This window comes from Lissotriton vulgaris, chromosome 9 (genome assembly GCF_964263255.1).
Source record: "Lissotriton vulgaris chromosome 9, aLisVul1.2, whole genome shotgun sequence".
In the NCBI taxonomy this organism is placed as follows: Eukaryota; Metazoa; Chordata; class Amphibia; order Caudata; family Salamandridae; genus Lissotriton; species Lissotriton vulgaris.
The window spans coordinates 1,045,913,105-1,045,936,458 of NC_141697.1; the positions used below are offsets into that span (position 1 = coordinate 1,045,913,105).

At 44.3% G+C, this 23,354-nt stretch overlaps 1 protein-coding gene across 1 annotated transcript in view; it reads left to right on the forward strand.

The window, feature by feature from the left end:
- The window catches only part of PPARG (peroxisome proliferator activated receptor gamma), a 219,712-nt gene extending 196,769 nt beyond the window's left edge, over positions 1-22,943 (forward strand). The window contains exon 7 of the mRNA XM_086938962.1: positions 22,490-22,943. Coding sequence (XP_086795088.1) covers positions 22,490-22,737 — 248 coding nt within the window. The 3' untranslated portion in view covers positions 22,738-22,943. The remainder of the gene's footprint in view (positions 1-22,489) is intronic.
- Positions 22,944-23,354: the final 411 nt, after the last annotated feature.

Below are 23,354 nucleotides of genomic sequence, written 5' to 3' on the forward strand. Positions count from 1 at the left end.
GCCAGATAAACGCCGCTCCCGCCGCCTCGCACACCGCCGCCGTGTAGCCGCCTCTAACTTCCCGCCTCAACCTACCACCGGTCACCACTAAAACGCTGCCGCTAACACCAAGCCTGTGACCCTACCCTGCCCACAAGCAATTCAACCACTAACCAAACTGCCACAAAAACTTCCCTGCCTGCAACTCGACTGCTGGGTTACTGTCCCTAAAATGGTGGACAGTGACCCAACATGGCCGGTAATATACAAACCAGCCCAAAGGGAGCCCAAACCTACCACCAGCCCAAACTAGCCCAACTAGCCCAAATCCCCCCAAGAAGCCCAAACGAGCCCAAAGACTGCTTCCTGTCCCCTGCCTATCTCGTCCCCCTCCCCTTCCTCTTTTCATTGTCCTTGCTCCCCGAATCAATGAGCTTCCCCTGCCTATTATTATTCATTGGCCTTGCGTCCTGAGTCAATGTGCCTATCCTCTCACTTTTCATTAATTGAGCTCCTGATGTCACTGTGCATCTCTGTTCCACCTGATTTCCAATAGCCTCACTCCCGGTGCCGCTGCGTTGTTCCCATTGCTTGTCCCTGCAATGTACACTGCTCCCCTGTGACTGGGCTCAGCCTCCTCACTTCTCTGTCTTTGTTATTGGCATGGGCTTCGAGTGATTCAAAACAGATGTGGCAGAGGGATGACAGGCTACTTTATTACAAAGGCATATATAGGGTCTTTAGGTCAAACCTGATCTAATATGAATACCAAGTGAGGCAAGTCTCTTGAGTTTGTAGTTTTAGTTGTTCCACAGTGGGCTTCTTCATCATAGTAATAGCTTGTTTATTGTATATAGCTGCGCTTCACACCGCTCTTGTGTTGTTTCTAAGCTGTCCAAACAACAGATGTTAACATTACTCAATTTATGGTGCCCAAGTTCCTGATCTCTGAAGGATGGAAGTCTTAATCTGCCATGCTGGGATTTAAACTTGTGACTTTCAGATCACGTCATTGTCAGTGGTGTGTGTTCTATTCACTGAACCATTCTCCCAGTACAAAAGGCATTCCCAGTTAGGCAGTCCTGCAGACGAAAAAACGGATGGATAGATAGGGACAACCATTATTGTCTCCCTGTCTCCTACTTTTGCAATTAACGTGCATCTAAAATTGTCTTTCAATATAAACTGTTGAGACTTTAATTGCTACATACTAATCACCCAGGTCTCAACTGAGTTTACGGGTATCCTCCTGTGGCTTGGTTTTGTGTCCTCCATTTTACAGCATAACACACCTCCTCTATAAGAAAATGTAATCATATTTATTATTGATAATGTGGCAACGTCAGACCGGACAACGCCAGCCCCAGCCGACGGCAAAACGTCTGCCCCGCCCGCACAACCCGGCGCGCAAAATTCTGATGCCCCAGCAACACCTGCACCTCCCGCATCATCACTTTCAGCCTGGCCAACATGTCTCTCACCAAATCCATCATCACTGCCCGCTTTTCCTCCGGTAGGCGTGCTTCCATGGCGACTGAGTCGAGCTCTATACCGAGAAAGGACAGCACCGTGCTGGGACCCTGAGTCTTCTCCGGCACCAAGGGGACCCCCAAGTAACCAATCAAGTCCGTAAAACTGTCCAGCTGCTGCCGGCAGTCCGTCGAACCGGGCCGACCCACCAGGAAGAAATCGTCCAGGTAGTGCGTCACTGTCTCAGAGCCTGTGCGCCAGGAAAAAGCCCCCTGCAAGAAGCAGCTGAACCTCTCAAACAATGCACATGACACGGAGCACCCCATGGGGAGCGCTCTATCCACGAAAACGAGGCCGTCAAACTGGATCCCCAGCAATTGGTGATCCGCCGGATGCACCGGCAACAACCGAAACATCGATTTGACATCGCACTTTGCCATGAGTGCACCCTGCCGGGCCGCCGTCACCAACCTCCTCGCCACGTCCACCGACGAGTACGACACCGACGCCAATTCTGCAGAGATGTAGTCATTCACCGACGTGCCCTCCGGCCATGACAGATGCTGGATCAGTCGAAACTGACCCTGCTCCTTTTTCGGAACCACTCCAATTGGGGAAATGATCAAGCCCGGCAAGGGCGGCTCCTGAAAGGGGCCCACCATCCTCCCTTCCCTCACCTCCTTAAAAAGCTTCTCCCGGACGATACCTCTGTGAGCGTTCACGGACTTCAGGTTCTCCGCCCACCGAGCGATCCTCGGACCCTTGTACCCCAACCGGAAACCCTCCCTGAAACCCCGACGCAGCACGGCCGCATCGTCCGCCCGCGGATAAGCCGCCAAGAGAGGTTCGAACCTGTCCAGCCTAACCGGTGTATGAGCCTTTTCCCATGGCACCGCCCCTGCCGCCCCCCTCTCCCTCCAGTGGGAGCTGGTGCCAACTGCTGCCCCTGTGCAGGCCCTCCACCGAGCCCCCAGCAGCGCACCATGGGGTGTCTCCTCCCGCATTTGAAGCATTCATGCCGGAAACTGCACACTTGCCGGAGACAGGACCCCCTATTGAAGTCCCAGCAGGTCCCGACGCTATTTGTACTTCCGGTGTCCCCCGCCCCACCCCCCCACCGGTGGGGCGGGCCGCATAGGGGGGCGACGCCAGCAGAAGCCCTCTAGCTGTGTAGATGGTGCGGACGAACTTTGCCCCACTCATCGTCTGCTGGTACAAGTCTGCATCCAGCTCTCCCCACTGTGCCTCCGGGTCTGAAGCCATGCGCGCCCAGAACTCCTCGTCGTAATGCGACCACGCATAACCTCCGTATGTCACGTGTGCCTGCCGCACCACATCCATATACTTGAATAACGCGACCGACATGTCAGGATACTTTTCGCAGTAGACACTAGCGTAAATCAGGAAGGCAGCCGACCAATTCTCAATGGTCACTGGTACCTTAGGGCGTCTAGCTAGCTCCTGTTCCTTCTCCTTCGAACCCTCCTTGGCCATCAACTCCCTGTGAAGCAACTTCAAAATCTCCACATACTCCCCCTTCCAGATCTTCTCCTTGGTCGCCAGTGACAAGTGCGCCCCCAGAGGTTTCGCCACCCCCATATGCGGCATCTTCTTGACCGGCACAGTCAACTCTCCTTCGCCCCGGCGCTCGACGCCACCGCTCCTCTGGTCTTCGCCGCATCCCCCGACCCTGCGTTCGCTGACGCCGCGTCTCCCGCCGCCCCCTCCGTCCCCGTACCCACCCCCGCATCCATCACATACCTGCCCTTCACCAGTCTCACCAACTCCCCACCTTCCGCATCTGTAAACTCAGTTGAGACCTGGGTGATTAGTATGTAGCAAACAAAGTCTCAACAGGTTATATTGAAAGACAATTTCATCCGCATGTTAATTACAAAAGTAGGAGACAGGGAGACAATAATGGTTGTCCCTATCTATCCATCCGTTTTTTCGTCTGCAGGACTGCCTAACTGGGAATGCCTTTTGTACTGGGAGAATGGTTCAGTGAATAGAACACACACCACTGACAATGACGTGATCTGAAAGTCACAAGTTTAAATCCCAGCATGGCAGATTAAGACTTCCATCCTTCAGAGATCAGTAATGTTAACATCTGTTGTTTGGACAGCTTAGAAACAACACAAGAGCGGTGTGAAGCGCAGCTGTATACAATAAACAAGCTATTACTATGATGAAGAAGCCCACTGTGGAACAACTAAAACTACAAACTCAAGAGACATACCTCACAGGGTATTCATATTAGATCAGGTTTGACCTAAAGACCCTATATATGCCTTTGTCAAAATTAAGTAGCCTGTCATGCCTCTGCCACATCTGTTTTGAATCACTCGAAGCCCATGCCAATAACAAAGACAGAGAAGTGAGGAGGGCGAGCCCAGTCACAGGGGAGCAGTGTACATTGCAGGGACAAGCAATAGGGGCAACGCAGCGGCACCGGGAGTGAGGCTATTGGAAATCAGGTGGAACCGAGATGCACAGTGACATCAGGAGCTCAGTTAATGAAAAGTGAGAGAATAGACACATTGACTCAGGACGCAAGGCCAATGAATAATAATAGGCAGGGGAAGCTCATTGATTCGGGGAGCAAGGACAATGAAAAGAGGTGCTGGGGCTAGCAACACAGTGAATGAAGCCAATGACCAGCAGGTGGAACAGCTTTGTACAGTGGCACACTTGCTCCTCGCCTGAACTTTTACTGAAAGCCTTATACTGGCTACCTATTAAGAAAAGAACAATTTTTAAATGTGTTGCCTTACGCATAATTCACTGATAGGAAACAGAACTAGTTACCTATGTCAGAAACGGAATTACTACTGTCCAGTTAGAGTTATGCGCTCCAAGTACAAAGTCCTGCTTATCGTTCCTTGTGTCCGATTGACGAGATGTGGGGGCAGGTCTGTCTCTTATCTGGCCCCATGTTATTGGAATGCTTTGCCCTATCATATTTGTATTTGCCCTGATACATCAAATTCAGAAAACTGCTTAAAACAATCTTTTTAAAAAAAAATCTGTGTTTGGTTTTGCCTGTGTTTATCATTAGTCCTGAGATACCGCTTGGGAGGTGATTTGTGCATTATAGTAATCTGTATTAACATAACAACAACCCAGGGAGCCGAGCAGTTAACACGGAGGTTGGACAAGCATAGCGATGGAGAGCTTGAGCGATGAGACTGAGGTTGGCTGTGCACAGAAGCTCTGTTGGAAGATAGAAAAGGGTTGTTAATGGTGTTTCACCTGTGTCATTCAAGCCCAGCCATCTGCGTAGCAGTACTTGTAACCACACATGTCGTAATACATACAGCACATCAAAATGATTGTGTACAAACAGGATTCACCAGTGCAAGACACAGGTAGAATCACATCCTGCAGGAACAGGAAAGGCACAAAAGGAACAACACAAACACATGGAAATGACCTAATGAGATGACTGAAAAATATACTTCTTATTTCATATTTCATTTCCCAAGAATATTTAAAATAACAACAGAGTTCTTCCTTGCTGTTTAGGGAGGTTAATTAGACTCTTGTGGGCAGCCTTCTGATGCAATGGGGTTGACGGAAGCCTGGCATTTGCTTACCTTGCGGCAAATCAACCACCCTCTGTTCTGTTTGAAACAGCAGCAGTGTATTTTTAATAAAAGTGAGGTGGGATCATTTTCATCAGAAATCAACTTAGAGTAGGCACCCTGATTTTTGTCTCCATGTTCATTGGTTTTCATTTTTCACAAATGGAATGTCCTTTAGACACAGGAAGTTTATTACTTGGGGGCAATTGCATGATGGAACCGAGAAGGGAACTATGCATCTGGAGATCCCCCTTAAATAGAGAAAGGACTCTCAATTCATGATTGGGGATGACTCTGTGGCAGATGAGTTGTCACTTGTGAAGCCAGAGGAGTCTACAAAGACAGTCTATCAGCCATTGGCCCATTTCTAAATGACCCAGAGGGTCTCAAGCAGTGCTTAATATGCAAACAGAATAAGTGCCAGGGCCACCTATATGCAACACACACTGCCATTGTACTTACACAACTACTAACCATCACACTGCTACAAGTTGACAATTCAGACTGTACGAGTTCGCCAAATCTGTAAGAGTGGCTTGGGTGGCAGGTATTAGTTGTTTTTTAATGTATATTGAATTAACAAACAACTGTTTTTATATTGCACAAACAGTGCCACCATGTGGCAGCTGTCATAAGTGCAGGTTCTGGCAAGTAAGTGCTGGTACTGGTAATCAAGTGCCAGTGCAGAGCACCGGAAACCACCCGTTCAAATTAAGCACTGTTGTCGATTTTAACAAGCAAGGGAACTGTGGAAGAACCATCAATTTACAGAAGTTCTCTTGTGCTACTAAGGTCTTTGTGACTCCCCTAAGTCTTTTTTCTTATCCATCATGTTACGTAGTCCCTCATATGGACTGTGATATCAGCAACAATTAGGTAGCGTTCCCAATAGCATTACAGGTGACCGGTGAATGGAAAAAAGTTGTATAAAAACAGTTTTGAACAGGTTTATGGCATCACTTTAGCACCAGTATTTGTTTTAAACATAGTTGCCAAGTGACCCATGTAAAGTGCAACCTCTTCGTCAAGGCTTTTGATCCAGGATCATGTTGCATTCTGTGTCTTGTAGTTTAGGGGCTGAGTAATCACAGAATGAGAAGTGACGTTGGCTAAAAGGGGCAGACTGAAAGTGTCACACAAAACGTGTGGCCACTTGATAGGCATGATGCAGCATTAAGAGGCATGGGTTGGAGTTATGTGCTGGCCTGGTTACAAAATATTGGCTTTAAGAAAACCAAAAATATGTTAAGGCTAATTGATTTGTTACATTCACATATATATTTCTCAGAGCAATCACAGCGCTGCATTGCAGCATTGTGATTGGCCAGGGGAGCCTGGGTGCTTCCTGTAGCCCAAGTCGGATGCGGAGGGGAGAAGGAGAGACGTGGCGATAAGGTACATTTTTTTTTAATTCTTTTTTTACATCCAGCCCTACCCTGCCACCCCAGATCCTTGCCAGTTGCCAATGGGTAGTAAATCTCTTATGGCCATAAGTAATTGCAGTACAGTAGATAATCCTAATTACAAAACAAAATAAAGCTGATTTGGCAAAAGGCACAACCTAAAATAACATCAGCTTTGACCTGATCTTAAAAAGTATGAACTGATAAACAACTGTAACAGTGAGAAGAGTGTTGCACGAAACACTTAATGATGGGTGTCGAGGGGAGGTCTGTCCTTAAATTGAAAATGATATTACTAGCTGGGCTTTTATCGCCCGGAGGTATTTCCAGAGAATGAAGAAAAATGTTTTTCTACCAGCTGTAATCTTACCACTACCAGTAATTTTCATCTGAATTTTATGGGGGTTTATTTCTTTGTTACCCATGCTAATACAATTGAAATTGCAGTAAGATTACCACCCACTAGTATTTCTTGCAAAGTGAGGCATTACACACCTTGAAGAAATTTTTTATTGAGGACATTATATTCCAATAGTTTATAAATGAAGAAACAATATGGCACCAGAATGAACTGTAAGGTGTGGAGCAAATTCTTAAAAATAATCCAATGAAGGTAGGGAGTTCTAAAATGTACAAAGCATAAAGGAAGTCAGCAAAAGTCATGCAAATTTATATTCAAACTGTGGCTGACAAAACAGGTTTTAAAACAGGATGCATAAGCTAAGTCACTGGAGGCGCAAAAACCTTCTTGTGAGTGGGGACCAGAGCTCATCAAAGTTGATCATTTCTCTGCATGCAGTAAGCATATTCCTCTTTATAACTGTGGGAAATAAACACATAATTAGGTATTCTATTGGAACATTGTTATACCTGGCTTTTCCAAAGGGTTTTATCCCCAGACGTTATGCTTATGGGCCTCCTGACACGGTTTCTGTTGGTTTTTACACTCTGGACACTTTACCAATGTTGATCAGTGCTAAAGTGTATATGCTCTCTTTGTAAATTGTTAACATGGATTGGTGTTTCCATGATTGGCTTGGTTGACTTACTACTAAGTCCCTAGTACAGTGCACTGTGTGTCCCCAGGGCATGTAAGTCAAATGCTGCTAGTTGGCCTGCAGCACTGATTGTGCCACCCACCCTACCAGCCTTGCTGAAGGTTCTCAGACCTGCCAATGCAGTGTCTGTGTGCAGTTCGGTACTGCCATGTCGACTTGGCAAGCACACCCACTTGCCAGGCCCTAACCTTCCCTTTTCGTACATATGAACCACACCAAGGTAGGCCCAAGGTACCCCTGTGGGCAGAGTGAAGTGTATGTGAAAGGTAGGACATGTCCTGATGTGTGTAACATACCCTGAACTACAGTGAATTTGATTTTCACTATTGAAAGTTCCCATACGATATAATAGTAGTTATGTATAGCATCTTAAAAGTATAACTTCCCATTGGGACAAGATAGGAAGTTAAAGTTTAGTATGCCTGAACTCAGAATATGAAAAAACTTTTTTTTAGTAAAGATGATTTTTATATTGTGTGTTTGAAAATACCACTTTTATAAAGTGGGTATTTTCTTACTTAGCCATCCTGTGTGCCTCTGCTGGTTTGTATCTGTCTGTCTGGCTTTGAAGTGACAGGGGCTGGAGATGTGCATTCATTGTAGACGGCCCCTAGGGGATGGGTTAAGGTGTGTCCTGACTTTCCTGGATGAGTCAGAGTTGGGCTGAATAGACCTGGGTTGCATTTAAAGTAAGGGGAGGAGATTTTCTTTCACCTGAATGGGCGTGGCATGCCTTAACCAATGCTGTCTTGACCTCCTGCTGGGAAGCTGGACTAGAGAGGATAGAACTGGTTTTGACTGAGCACAGAGCCTCTTTGCCACCGGAGAACAAATGAAAATGCGGTATAAATATTTGTTAGAACTGGGGGTCTCTAGTTGGCAGAGGTAGGTACCACTTAATAGGGACCCTTGCTTCTAGTCAGGGTAAGGAGGAAACCCTCTGTGATAACCCCTGCTCACCCTCTAGGTAGCTTGGGGACACTGACCAGGAGGACATGGCAGTTCACAGACTGCACACAGGCACTGCGGTGGCAGGCCTGAGAAACCATTTTGGGGCTACCCTGTGGGTGGCACAATCAGTGCTGCAGGCCCACTAGTAGCATTTGTCATCACCAGCCCTGGCACACCTAGTTCACTTTACTAGGGACTTCTTGGTGATGCAAATATGCCAATCATGTATATCCAATCATAATAACAATTTACACAGGGAGCACTAACACTCTGACACTGATCAGCAGTGGCAGATTGTCCAAAGCATCTAAACCAGCAAAAACGAAATCCAGCACAGCATCAAAAATACAGGAGGTAGAGGCCAAAAAGACAGGGGAAACCACGCCAAAGATGCCAGGTCTAACAATATTGGAGCCCAGGCCCCAGAACTTTAGAATACCTCTGGACTCAAGAGGAAACTCTGCCAAGGAGAAAAGCTGAGAAAGCTGAAGGAGAAGCACTGCCCCTTTGCTGTGTGCTGTCTGGGGTTGGCCTACAGTGGATTTTTCTACAATGGAGAGGATAAAGAGTTTGCTGTGTGCTATGTATCCTGCTTGAAGAAGATCTCCAAGGGCTTGAAGTAGAGCTTGCCTCCTGTTCTGAACTCTCAGGGACACAAAGACTTCAAAACCAGCTCTTGGGAGCTGGAAAAGAAATGCAACTAAGAGAAGCATGATGCATCCGCACCCCTTTATGACGCATCGCCGCTGTGCCACTTAAGAAACCGATGCAGTGCCTGCCCGCAGCTGAAAAAATTGCAGCACAACAAATCTCCAAAGTCCCAGATCACCACACCGATTCCGATGCAGGCCCTTCTGTGTGGCTGCATGAACCAACGCATCATGGGACCACAACTGGAGAGACCAACTCAGCCCTTTGCCACCGCCGCCACATCCAGACCCAACACATCCTCAATCCCCATGCATCGCACCCAGGGTGCCAAGTGTACAAGGACACCGACTGCTGCAGTAAGAAACAATTCATCACCTCCCTGCACAGTAAGAAACTGATGCATCACCTCCCCTTTGGTAAGGAACTGACGCATCACATCCCCTGCGTGGCAGTAAGGAACCAACGCATCACCTTCCTTGTGCATAAGGAACCAACACATCATCATTCTGTTTATGATTGTGACGCATCAAAGGTGCTTTGTGTTGAAAGTGTCGTATCTATAGTTTGATATGGACAGAACTATATTAACCTTCTATGGATCACATTTTGATTACTGTATTGTGGATTTTTGTAGCTTTGGTCTTGTTTGGTTTAGATAAAGATTACGTATTTCTGTGAACTGGTGTGGTATTCATTAGTAGTGTTTTCACTATAATACTGTATGCGTGCAAAAAATGTTTACACACTGCCTCTGAGATAAGCCTGTCTGCTGGTGCCAAGCTACCAAGGGGGTGAGCAGGGGTTATTTTAGAAGTGTATCCCCCGTAGCCTGACAAGGAAGGAGGGTTCCTGCTTAGACAAAGATGTAAACCATTGCCAACTAGAGACCGCCATTTCTAAAAAACATCACCACTTTAGCAATGATTTGTATTGCCTGGTCTCCATTTTATGGATCTTTATGAGACTGTAATGATCTTACTTGGCTTTCGTTTGTGAGTGGTTACTCTCTAGATAGTCGACAAGCAAGCATATGTAAAGAATGCACTGGTGGTCTAAATGCTTGGGAGTTAGTGTCAAAACATGGATTCAGAGCACTTACAAAAACAGTTAAGCAAAGTATGCTTGGGTGTCAAAATGCTCATGAGTTACAAATATAACATGGTATCAGAGTGCTCTTAAGAAAAAGATGAGAAAGGGGTGTGCTCGCCTAGAAAATACCTGCAAATTACCAATGCTAAATAACACCCTGAAGAGTACCTATGGCAGAGAAATCAGGAGATTCTGTGAGCTACAGGTGCAACAATAATTATAAACTCCTCAAATTTATGATAAAAAACCTTCCTAGCCCTGGCTCCAGACTAGCTACAGGGGGTATGCAGCTCTTTGGCTGGAGACAGGACACAGCCTATTTAAATGTAAGTGGGGCTGGGCCCATCTCCTCCCTCTCTGTCGTCCTGCCAATGATGGCTCATCTAGTCACACAAAGCTGAGCTGTCAACTACTCCCAGTCATCTGACCCAGTGACAGGCTGCTGGCACCAAATGGCTAGTGCAGGGGAATGTCAACTTTCTAAATGTGGCATTTTAAAATTTTTAATTTTAAATCTGACTCCACTATAAATTAGGATTTCACATTACAATTTTAAAGGCACCAAACATGAGCTAGTTACCTGTTCCCAATTTGGAACTTACACTTATAACATGTGGTAAGGTAGCTCCAATGCTATTGTATCCGAGAGGTAGGCTTTACAGTAGTGAAAAACAAATTTAAGAGTTTTTCTCTAACAGGACATTTAAAACTTAAAAACACATGTCCTACTTTTTAAATACCTTGTACACTGGGTGACATATATATGAAAAAGTTTTGGGCCTGGCAGTTTAACCTGCACACACACAGGCTGCAATGGATGGCCTAAGGCTTAAAGTGCTACTTAAGTGGGTGGCACAATCAGTGGTGCAGGCCCACTAGTAGCATTCAATTTACAGGCACATGTAGTGCCACTTTACTAGGAACTTAGATGTGATTTAAATATGCCAATTGGGTATAAGCCAATCTAGCATGTTTTAAGGAGTGAGCACATGCACTGTAGCACTGGTTAGCAGTGGTAAAGTGTGCAGAGTCCTAAAAGCCAACAATAACATTTTAAAAAAACAGGATGGTGAAGGCAAAAGTTTTAGGGCAGACCCTGCTGAAAGCGTTAAGTCCTGCATTGAGCAGTGGCGGCTGCTGACAATTTTAAACGGTGAGGCGAATATTTTGACCCACTGACAGGCACTTCTAAAAACTAGAAGCGCCCTTAGACTCAATGCTAAAGCTCTTAATTGTGGCCTATTTAAAATAGTGTTTATAATGGGCCATGACTGAGAGCTTTGACGTTAAGGCTGAAGGCAGTGTAAGTTTCTCACAGTGCCTGTCAGAGAATCAAAACTAAATTAATTTAGAAAATGAAAAGTCTATCTATCGACAGTGTCAGTGCAGTGCTCTTCTCCATCTCAGCAGTCTGTGTCTTCATCACAGGCGGCCAGAGAATCAGCCAAAATGCTGCTCTAATGCTGTTGATAATTTTAAGCAGCCTGAGAGAAGAGCCTGGAGTGGCTGGAGTGGGGAGGCTTGATTCTCTTTTAGGCACTGGACTGGATGCCTGTGACATCTTTGTTTGGAGAGCTGTACTGTGTGCATGTCAGGCTGGCTGTCTCAAGACAGCCAGCAAAACTGACATGCGCACTTTAAACTAAAAGTGCACACCACTCCTTCCCTGCTGCCAATCAGCAGCAATGGTCCCACCTGAGACTCGGCTGCCAGCATGAAAAATAAAATTATAATACGCTGATTTTATTTTTCATGTTTGCTGCATTCGTAGTGGGGGTGGAGGGGTGATGCTCCTCCGCCCTAATGGAGGAACCGTCGCTGCAGTTGATACAACATAGGGCACCAAGCAAAGTTGCAATTCAGAGTTACATAAACTGGAGAAAGCAAAACAGTGTCATATCTACAAATAAGAGGCAAATGTCTATTCTCCCTTCGCTGGCGCACTTTCAGCACCATTACACTAGGGCAAAAACCCTTTAAACCTGATGCAAGGATGTTTACGCTGTGTTCATCATAGTTTTTCTGCAGGTAGAAGCTTTTTCCTACACAAAAACTGTACTTTAAGGCAACTTCCTCTTTGTATGTGCGACGCATTCTGCAGCATGCATTCAAAGAGGAAAAACAAGGAGAAATAAAAATATTTCTCCTTCTTACACCAGCCACTGAGAGGTGCAGCACTTTTGTACAAATCAAGGTCTACAATTCTTTGCAGATATGAAATTGTGTCAAAATTCATGGGTGGATGCACAGGAACACTCATGCCTCACCAATGAAATGCCCTGTTAATGCACAGTTCATTGCCCTGCGTTACAATACTTTTGGGTTACAAATCAATGGAACTCACAATTTTCGTTGGTCCGTAAATATCATACTGGGGTTTGCATCAGACCTGTGATGAAAAAGCAGTGCTTAATTTGAGCCAATGGCTTACAATGCTCAGCACCGGCACTTAATTGACGACACAGGCCCTTAAGACAGCTGCCACATGGTGGTGCTGTTTGTATAAACTAGAGACAAGCAGAACAGCAATTGTTTATGAACTCAGTAGACATTAACCCCTTGACCGCAGCGCAAGTTCCGCCGCTGTGCTGGGGAATTCATGAGTGGGTGTGCTTCGGACGGCCCTGGCCGTCCTCCGCACACGCCCACTGTGACATCGGACGGCCGGGGGCCGTCTGACACACGCAACGGGTTAAAACTAGCTAATCCCTGACGTCCAAGCTATATTTATGGCTTTGGGTGCCTGGAATAGGTTGAATTGTCACACTTGTAGTGTGCTGGCTAGTAGTAGCTGTGTAGGTGCTCTCATTGGCAATGAGGGCAGTGGCAATCAATGGGTGGTGATAACTGCAGAGGCCCCCTGACTGGAGCCCTTGCACTTATTTTGTTTACAAATTAACCCCTTCTCTGCGGCCGCTAATCCGCCGCAGTGCTAAGGGGGCGGGGCGGAAATGCGGCGGGCGCATGCTGGTGACGGAACGGCTCCGTCACCAGCGTCGGTTGCGCTGTGCTTATGACGGAGCGGTTCCGTCATGGCCCTGCCCGCTCAATAGAACGCCCAGCGCAGGTGCGGAATCCACGCCGCGCAGGCTCGTCGGGCGAGCCATGACGGAACCGCTCCGTCATCAGCACAGCGCCACCGTGGCTGATGAAGGAGCGGTTCCGTCATCAGCAGGGGAGGGGTTAAACACTGTGAAAAAGTAAACCAAACCCGATGAAAAATCGTTGTAAATATGGGCCTCACAGACTCTTTCTTTCCCAGCACAGTGCAGAAAAGAGCACCTGGAGCACACTCTGTAATCATGTTCACTGCTCGCAGCTGGGAAATTTAAAACAAAACTGTTGTAGGTTTGAACGGTATTTTGTTCCTTATAACAAAAAACATCTGCTTAGGTCCTGGCTCTAAGTGCTGAGTCATGTTTGTCTGAAGGCAGAGGGAAGCACTTCTGTTCTGAAAGGGCTCACTCAGCCCCACTTCTGCCACGCGCTTCTTCAAACCCCAGCATTCTCATGAGCTGCTCACCCCCAGCTGACCCTGAGCGAGAACTGCTGATGTAGTCAAAACCCACCTTCAGTAAATCTCGGAGAAGCCCGCCAAGGACAGGCATGGCTGCGTCACGAGACTGATAAGGGAAGCACCGGGCTTCTTGAAGAATACCTCGAGCAGCAACGGGAGGAATGTTTTAGAAAAGTCATTGATTTAGGTGCATTGATGAGGGTACCAGGGCCTTGGACTTCAGCACTGGGAAGGGCGAGGCTGCATTGCTGCGGTCAGGGACTGAAACCAGAGGCCTGCTCCTGACACTGGAGGTGACTGGTACGTTCCAGTCACTGTTAGTCCAGGGCATGTAATCTAATCTTACAGCTTTGCAAAGCAGAATTAAATCCCTCTCACAATGTCTTGGAGATCTGAACTGTACAAAATGTGCTTGAATTGCCACCACCTGCTGCAAATCAAACAACAAACTTTATTGTATGAGAGGCGCGTGTAAAGTGAGTACTTTCTGCATTTATGGAACATGTTGAGGAGAACTAATGAATGAACTAGGGACTCATTACGAGTCTCGCTGACATTTTCAAAGGCGCCAGTAAATAAATGTACTAGTTTTTTGACAGAATTCTGAGAAACACCACAAAATCGATCTCTGGCTGTGTTAATATCATATTTCCAAATGTTTAACCAGAATGCCACGTTTTCTAGTCTTAACCCCTTCGATGCTCATGACGAGCTCAGCTCGTCATGCAGTACACTGCTTGTGTGCTCATGACGAGCTGAGCTTGTCATGAACAATGGGAATAAAGCAGAAGTAGCACAGAGGGGGAATTGCTGCAGAACTGATGGTGTTAAACTATTAAGTCTTACGTTAGTATGTCTCACGTAATGTTTAGTGCACCATTCCATTGTCTTGGTGTCTTTCCCTGAACTGTTTTGAATAGAATTCATTTTCTCACTTTACCCTCTTTTTTTTTTTACCACATTTTAGGTTATTTCAAATCTTTCTTCATGTGTTTCCCTCTTCCATGTTTTTAATTTATTGGGTCTCCTTTCTTGCTTTCATCAAAGTTGCCAATCACTTCTTTATACATCAACTTGCACTGGCTTTGATCAGATAGTATGCCATTTCTGTGTGACGCTTATTTAGTGCAAGCTCACTCTTATAGTATTTGCCTCAAAGCAACAGTGCACTATAAACTTCTTTGGAGAAATAGTTTGCACCTTCATTGGGTGATGATCTTATTGCAACAATCTCTTCCAAGGTTTGCCATCAAAACATATCTCCTATCTTTAATGAACTGTATATCCTTTTAGAAAAAGAGTCCCAGGAAGCAGAGATCTTCCATGGTGTCCATACTTCACAGGCTCTCTGTCCTCTTGAGGATGCAGTTCAGTTCCTCCTTAATGGGGTTAAACCTGGGCCCGATTAACAGTGTTCCTTAAATGCTGACCCTAGTAGATCCATGCCAGAGTTTTTGGATAGCCATTGACTGTATAAAGGAGTTACATTTGGATGTGTTGTATGTAAAGTTGCCTTATGTAGATATCATCGATATTTGGCTTGGTTCTGGTCCACTTACATCTATGTTAAATATCCTTGCGTTTCCACCACATCCTATAAAAATGTCTCTTCCCATCATTGCCTGTTAACACTAAGGTCACAATTATGGTTTGCCTGGTTAATTGGTGTATGCGTGGTAACAGCTAATATTGCATATATCACTTTTATAAGTTGTGTAATCAGTACTGCACTCCCCACATACATTTCAGCAGGAATAATATGCCAAAATTTGCCAGAGAAAAAATGCTCCATAGTCACATTTAGTCACATATTTAGATAGCTAAGTGGGCTAAGTGATTTTAAAGGGATTGGGATGTTATTTAATCTGGTGAGATCAAATTGGATTGGGCATATTCAGAATTATCCTGCTTTTGTTTTGATAAATCCTGCTTCCTTTATCACAGTGATAAGCAAGATGGAGTGGGAGCACTATAACAGGAAGATGAGTATGTAAGAGAAGTCCCTCACAAAATCGAGGACATTCAAAACAAAATTAAATCAGCTGCTTGGAAACATTGGGTGCCTATGCTTCACTTTAGTGTGAACAGAAGGGGGATGGGAGCACACTGCTTCACCTCCCAGCACAGTTCGCCCCTTAGCATCCTGGTAAGTGCAGTTCAGTTTAAATGTTTCACCAAAGTTGGTGCAGGTTAGTGCTGTGAATCCAGAGTCACATGTTTTTTCTGGATATTATCCTTCATTAGTAGAGATAAAAAACGAAATGTATCTGGGGTTGCTGAGAAAGTTTCCTCAATCCTCTCAGGTCTCTGTACCTCTCCCTGGCACACAGGTGCATCTCCAGGAGCTCCTCAGCTCAGTGGCTAGAGGGAGCCTTTTTAAACAGAAGGGGGGTGGAAGCACACTGCTTCACGTCCTAGCACAGTTCGCCCCTTAGCATCCTGGTAAATGCAGTTCAGTTTAACTGCTTACTTGAATTTTTGTTGCATGCTATGGGGCGAACTGTGCTGGGAGGTGAGTCAGTGTGCTCGCATCCCCTTGTGTTGAGTTCAGGGTGGCACTGCCTTCCAGCCCTTGACAGTTTCTACAATATGCAACAGATTTTAGTGGCAGAAAATGCACTACGATGTGTTTGTGTGTGTTTGTGTCTGCCTGTAACATTGTTTATGTCATTTGTAGTTGCATTTTTCACATGAAGAGTGAGGTCACGAGCACTGCTTTGCTGTGCAAGTTATGGTCTGCTTGGCATTTAAAAATGATTCAAACTTGAGATAGCAATGGGTGTTTATTTAGCATACTTTTGAGGTAGTTGAAAGCAGCATTCTAAGAGTGTTGCAAAACAATGCGGAAGCAGTAGAAGATCCTTTGAGAAGCTGGACCACATTGCTGTTGCTTTCAGATGCAGTCATCTAGTCTGGTTTCCAGGGACTCGTGCTATGTACTTCCTTCATGCTCTCGGTCACATGTTCATGAAATGAATTCAACTTACAAATGTGGCATTTGTGGGGCTGTAGACAGCCCCCAAAAGCCTCTCAGGAAACATGGTCCTAGTTTCTAGCCAGTTCTTTTTCATGTTGCACAGATTAGGACTGTGTTGGACAGTCTTGATTTTCTATTATGAAAAGAGAAGACATGCCATTTGTGATGCAAACTTAATTTGAAATACAACATAAAGTTATTCATTTTCTAAAAGCTCTACAGACTGTTGTTTAGACTTATGTCTAAAATTAAACCCAGAAATGAAAAACGACTTGGTATGGAAATTGTTGTTTAAAAACAACAGGGGACAGTGCCATCTTTAAAAAAATAATAATAACAATACGTTGTTTAAATCCTTTGCAGTCTGTGACGCAAGCAGGGTCTCTTTTTGTGTTGGTCTTCCTCTGAAAGGACAAAAAAATCTAGGCCCCCATCTCTGAAGAAAGAAACAAGGGAGTCTATATTACATTTAAAAGTATCACCTTTTGGACTTGGAACCCACATTATGAGACTCATAATGAAGTCATGATTGGACAAATCAAAGAACTGTATTTTTGTATGCATATGTTAGCTAGTACACAAGTTGCCCTAAGCTCTTTCCACAAGGCTATGCACCAAGGATGTGAATCAGATAGCTGGTCAGTTCCACTGTGGCTGTGGTCAGATTCTGGTACAAAATATTAATTGTTATGTCAGCAAATCTGATTTTCTAATACCCAAAACCTATGTGTGCGCAATATTTATGGTACTCGAGTGTGAGTATCATCTGGATCTTCCATTGACAGAGGGCTCACACCCCTCTCTCCAATGCTTGTTCGAAGCTTCTGATTTGCTCTTTATTGTTTCGATTGACTTAGAGCTCGAATTCAACCTTTGTTAATAGTTAGCATTGCTGAACTGTGTCGGTCGCTGTGTTTGTGTGTTGTGACAGCATTTCCAAAAGACTTCTAAAGTATAGCCCAGGTCTATCATTGTATTTTGTTGCTCTTGCGTCACACATGGTGTTGCAAGGCAACGCAATACTTACGTCAGATTTACTAAGCTTCGCAAAGCCATCTTGCGTAGCCTTGTGTTGCTTAGGAAATCTGGAGTGTTGCAATCAGCGCAAGTCACTGCCTTGCGTTACTCTGCCCTGGGAAGCCGTTCCATGGGTGGAGCATGGGTATTCCAACGCAACCACACATGGATTTGGGTGCATTCCCAGATTTAGCAAGAGTAGTCAAAATGCTACTCCTTCCCAGGGGAGGCGCAACAAGGAGAAATATCTTTATTCTGCACTCTGCATTCTGCAGCACATAGCAAGAGGAAAACACCTGTTTTTGTGAAGGAAAGTGCCCCTTCCTGCACAAAAACAGTCCCGCCTGCAACCCAGGCACCTTGCACCATGGTGGAAGGCAGTGCTTAATGTGTGGCCCACTGCAGCTTGCACCACTCATTTCCCCTGCCAGTGCTGCCAGTAACAGTATCAACACAACTGATATTTATCACACTCCTACAAGTGTGACAGTTCAGGCTATTCCTGGTGCTCAACACTAAAAGGATGGCTGGGTGGCAGGTATTAGCCCTGTTTAATGTATTTTGAATTAATAAAAAATATATTGCACAATTTTAAATCAGACAGACAGTGCCGTCATGTGGCAGACTGTCATAAGTGCTGGTGTCGACAATTAGTTGCTGATACCAAGCGCCAGAGTCCACCAGCTCAAATTAAGCACTGGTAACAGGGAATCTGCGTTGGCGCTAGGCAGCATGTAGTGCAGCAGTGCAGGGAGAGATCAGGAATGCATCATATATCTAAAAATATGGCCATTCCTGCCCTCTCCCTTTCCCGCTGGGCAGCGCCGCAAGTTGTCTTGCTGTGGTGCATGAAAGATTTATAAATCTGGCCCTATGTGGCTGGCTTGAATTATTTCATCAGTGTCACGTGTTTGTACGTTTGTATTTTGCTATCTGCTTTATGGTTCTATGTTGGTTTGAAAATTGGAGGTCTTTTTCAAATTATAAGTGTGAGTAGTTCACTTACTTACAGGTGCAGAGATCTTAAAGCACCTCTGAATAACAATCTAACTAATTTAGTCCTAATAGCCTTACAGTTTAAGGGTAGTGTGAAAATGGCTGTGAGAGGAAACATCTCACAAGAAAGGTAATAGATGTTTTTATTTTGAAGGGAAAAGCCCCTGTGTTGCACATCTCACACAGTTTTTTTATATTTTTAAACTGCTGCCATTTTCTAATTGTGAATACTGGGTAGCCATTTTCTATGTTTTGTAGACTGATGTTTGGCACTCTGCAAATTCGGCATCTCAGTCATTTAAACTGAATCATTAAACTTTAAGTAAAATTCCAAACCAGTACTTATACGTTTGTGCTCCTTATAACCATGCTGCTCTACATGACATCAAACTAGGTGTACAATGTCAAGGGATTTCTACTTCAAAATAATCCTAAGGTCTCATTTACTTTAACATACTCTGGGAGGATGATGGCTAGTGTAGAATCCAGCAATAGTGTATATTAAAATGGCCTTCTTTACCATCAAATTAACCAGCGCCCAGGAGGTCAGCCCCAAATACCTAGCAATAAGGAAATATCTGATAAAGTCAATGCTGAGATTGCACTACATATATTTATGACCACATTACTGAATGCATCTGCACCTTTGTTTACCTAGCTATTTCTCTCCAGCAGGGGCAAACTCACAGTCAGCGTGTGTGTGCTTACGTTTTCTATCTTTACGCCATTTGTCAATTGAGGGGCAGACTTGTCAACACTTTGCGCCAGTGTAAAGTCATCAAAAGTGATGTATATCGACTCAAATTGTTGATTTGTTTGCCTGAAAGTTGCTGAAAAGTAAAACCATGTAGCAGTTTGCGCTTCTTTGCATTACTTTGTATCAAAGCAGTGTCACGTGGGTGATGCATTGCGTTCCCACGCTTACACCGATGGTTTTGGATGCAGAAACCTCTCTACTAACATTTGTATTCAGGGCATTGCACCAAAAAGACCGCCTCCTCGAGAGAGGCCTTCACTTGGAGAAAAGGTTTTATTTCACCTAAACTTTGCATGTATGATGCACTGTACAGCACACATAAAGTGTTTGAGAAGGTTTGGAGTATGCCCAAGCATCGTTTTTCTGTACTACAGGTGTGCCCTTCCAGTGTAAAAGCTTTGCAGTGCAAAACATATGCTAGCTGTCATGTGCACACATTTGCACTACAGTGCAAAGGTGTGTTTACTGCACTATGCAGCCTGTTTGAGAGCTAGTGCAGAAGATCACAGTAGCAGTGCAATATCTTTGTAGTTCGGGCTCTGTGCTGTGTTTTCCCCCTCTGTGCAATGCAGCACTTTGGTTCCTGCACAACATTGCGCACCTTTTTGAAGGTGCAATACAGGTGGAGTTTGCACTGAGCAACTTAAAAGGAAGTTGGGACTGCAGATGCAATATGGACTCATGGGGTAGTATGGACCTGTTCAGAATATAAACTGGAAGTGGAGGGCAGACGGGAAGTGAGCAATGGAAGGACCGTGTTGTGTAGGTCTGTGGTGGAATATGGATGAGATGTGCAATATTGACGGGAGAGGGAATATTGGCTGAAACGTGAGCATTAAAGCGTTGTGGGGTTGTAATGTGAAGTGATGTATGTTCCATTGGTGGATTATGCACTGGACCGGGGGTTTTATGCTAGGTGGGAGGTAGAGTATGTATGAATTGAAGATTGAGTATGAAATATATATATATATATATATATATATATATATATATATATATATATATATATATATATATATATATATATATATAATAGATAGATAGATAGATAGATAGATAGATAGATAGATAGATATAGGCCACCTACTTTGCATCCATAACACATCTACAGCCTAATATCTATCTATCTATCTATCTATCTATCTATCTATCTATCTATCTATCTATATATATATATATATATATATATATATATATATATAGAGAGAGAGAGAGAGAGAGATCTGTCGCTTTCACGCTAAAGCAATCCACATATACAGCATGCAGGAACAGACACGGACCACGGTAATAAGATACCAGTAAATTTATTTCAGTGCTGTCGCCATAACGTTTATACATATACATATACATATTTATGTGTGCTGTTCTGTATGGGTCCAGTATGACCTGGACTGGAGGCGAAGAATGGAATTGCTCTGCAGTATGGAACAGAGTTGTCCTCTGGTTGCAGCTGCAGTATGCACTTGAAGTTGAGTATAGACGAAGGGTGTAGTTTGGACAGGGGGCAGGGTATGAATTATAGGTGAAATATACATAGAAGGCGGACTGAGATCGAAACATGGACTATGAATAGGGTGTGGAATATGAAATATGGACTGGAGTCATTCTGAGGGAAAACAATGGTCTCTTGACTGGAGGGGAAGTATGGAAAGGTGGTATACCTTGATTTAGAGGTCGAGTACAAACTATTTGGCTAAGGAGATATAGACACAGGAATGTGTACACTGTGAGTATCTGAGCCAGTCAAGCAGTGAGATGGACAATGCTCTGCCAGACAGTATAAAGTGTCTATAATTCAGAGGTTTGCAAACACATGCTTTACTTTAATAGTTACAGGTCACTAGCCGCTCAATTCAAGTTGCTGGACATTCGAAAGCAGCAGTTAAATATAAATGGAAAACCACACTTTTGATGTAATGGGTAAACTATTCTCTAAATCAGCATCATCCCAGTCTGGGTAGCTCTCGCCTTAAATCTCTGGATGTTTTATTAATGCCTTTGATCTTTTCACATATCAATATGTTTGGTTTTCATGATGCTGAACCCACTGTTTCAGTATGTCCCCTGAATAAATGAGAATCATGCTAATGTTGTCTACAGCCACAAAGTGAAGTACTCACATTTAAGATTCCATAACCCCAATTCTTAATGTCATTAGTGATTAGGCCCTCTCGAGCTCAGCCTCACACCCCTGCTACAGAGCCAGGATACCCTCAAGGGTGATAGTGCACTAATAAAATACAGGTAACATGACATAACAATGACAATGGCATAATGTGTTTTCCTTTTACAAACATGATATCGATGACATTCAACTGAAGTAGTTAGGAGATTTGCCTCCTGCACTATCCTTTCTGCCATTAGTTGCCTTTTTATCTTTTGGATGCTTTTTGTAGGTGAAAATTTGAGGGATAAAGGGACTTTTGGGGACGTGAAAGGCATCATTCCAAAACGTCCTTCCCTCAGTAGCTAGCAAAGCCCCAACATGTGAAGGTTTATCCTGTGAGTTACTGGTGACCTACATTATGCTCCTTAAAGCTGTTTGTAGCCATCTTCATAGAGGTCTCCTACATCAGACGTGACCAGCACAGCCCTAGATCCATGTCAAATTTTCAGGATTTCCACCAATGATACATTCACATACAATGAATCTAAAGAAATGTAATTTAGAGAGAAGATGTACTCCTGAAATTTTGGCATGCATCTGGCGTTATGGGGCTCGAGTTGGACAACGTTGTCCTAACTGATCCTTGCCTTTGGGATGGAAGGCATCTTTCTTCTAGGAATTATTGTTCAGACTGGTTACTGTGTATGGAGACAAAGGGTAGTGAGTGAGGCAGTCATTTTAGTCTTTGCTATGCTCCTTGGTATCCTCTGGTCCTCATAACTTTGCTGTCTCTTACTGGGATGAACTAGAGTCACAATTAAGGCTATCCTTATGTGATTCATTCATATATTAAACAACGCTGCAAAAATTCATTGTTTAAGTCTAGTAAGTTATGTTCCCTAATGTTTCTTGATCTTCTTTCCTTGGCAGATCGTCCTGGTTTATTGAATGTGAAGCCCATCGAGGAAATCCAAGATAACCTGCTGCAGGCCCTGGAGCTACAGCTGAAACTCAACCACCCCGAGTCCTCCCAGCTCTTTGCCAAACTGCTGCAGAAAATGACAGACCTCCGACAGATAGTGACGGAGCACGTGCAGCTCCTGCAGATGGTCAAGAAGACGGAGGCCGAAATGAACCTCCACCCACTCCTGCAAGAAATCTACAAGGACTTGTACTAAGAAGAAACACACATTCTCTTCCTCTGACATCATGTACATTCCTCAAATTGCACTATTTTTATGAGGGAAGACATTGCATACCTGCGATATTACTGTGAACTATTTTTTAAAGATGGAGCTTCAGCACCATAGGTCTATTTTATGCATATTGTTCAAAAAGACACATTTTCAATTTACTTTTAATATTAAAAGGCCTATATCACAAATGTGTTGCCAGTGTATTCAAAATCTGTTATTTAAGCAGTTGATTTATTTAACATACTCAGCATCCGTATTTAAGACTCACCAAAATGTATATTGTTGTGCGGTTACATTTTTGTTCAACAAATTGAAAAAAATACCCCAAAAGTCATTTTCCGAGGAGAACAAGGCAACACTAACGATACAATAAATGTATGGAGCTGTCTTGTCCCTCCCTAGATACAAATCCATTAAAGGTGATGCTTTAAAAAGGTCTAGTTCAGTAAACTGTAGGAGTTAATGTGTTCCTACACCTAGCTTTGACTCTGCTCAATAGCAATGTCTTCAGGAATCATGCTGCCATGAACTGGTGGTCCAGTGTCTCATAGTATAAGCACACGTTTACTAGTGGAGTTTGCAGTACCCAACCCATTTCA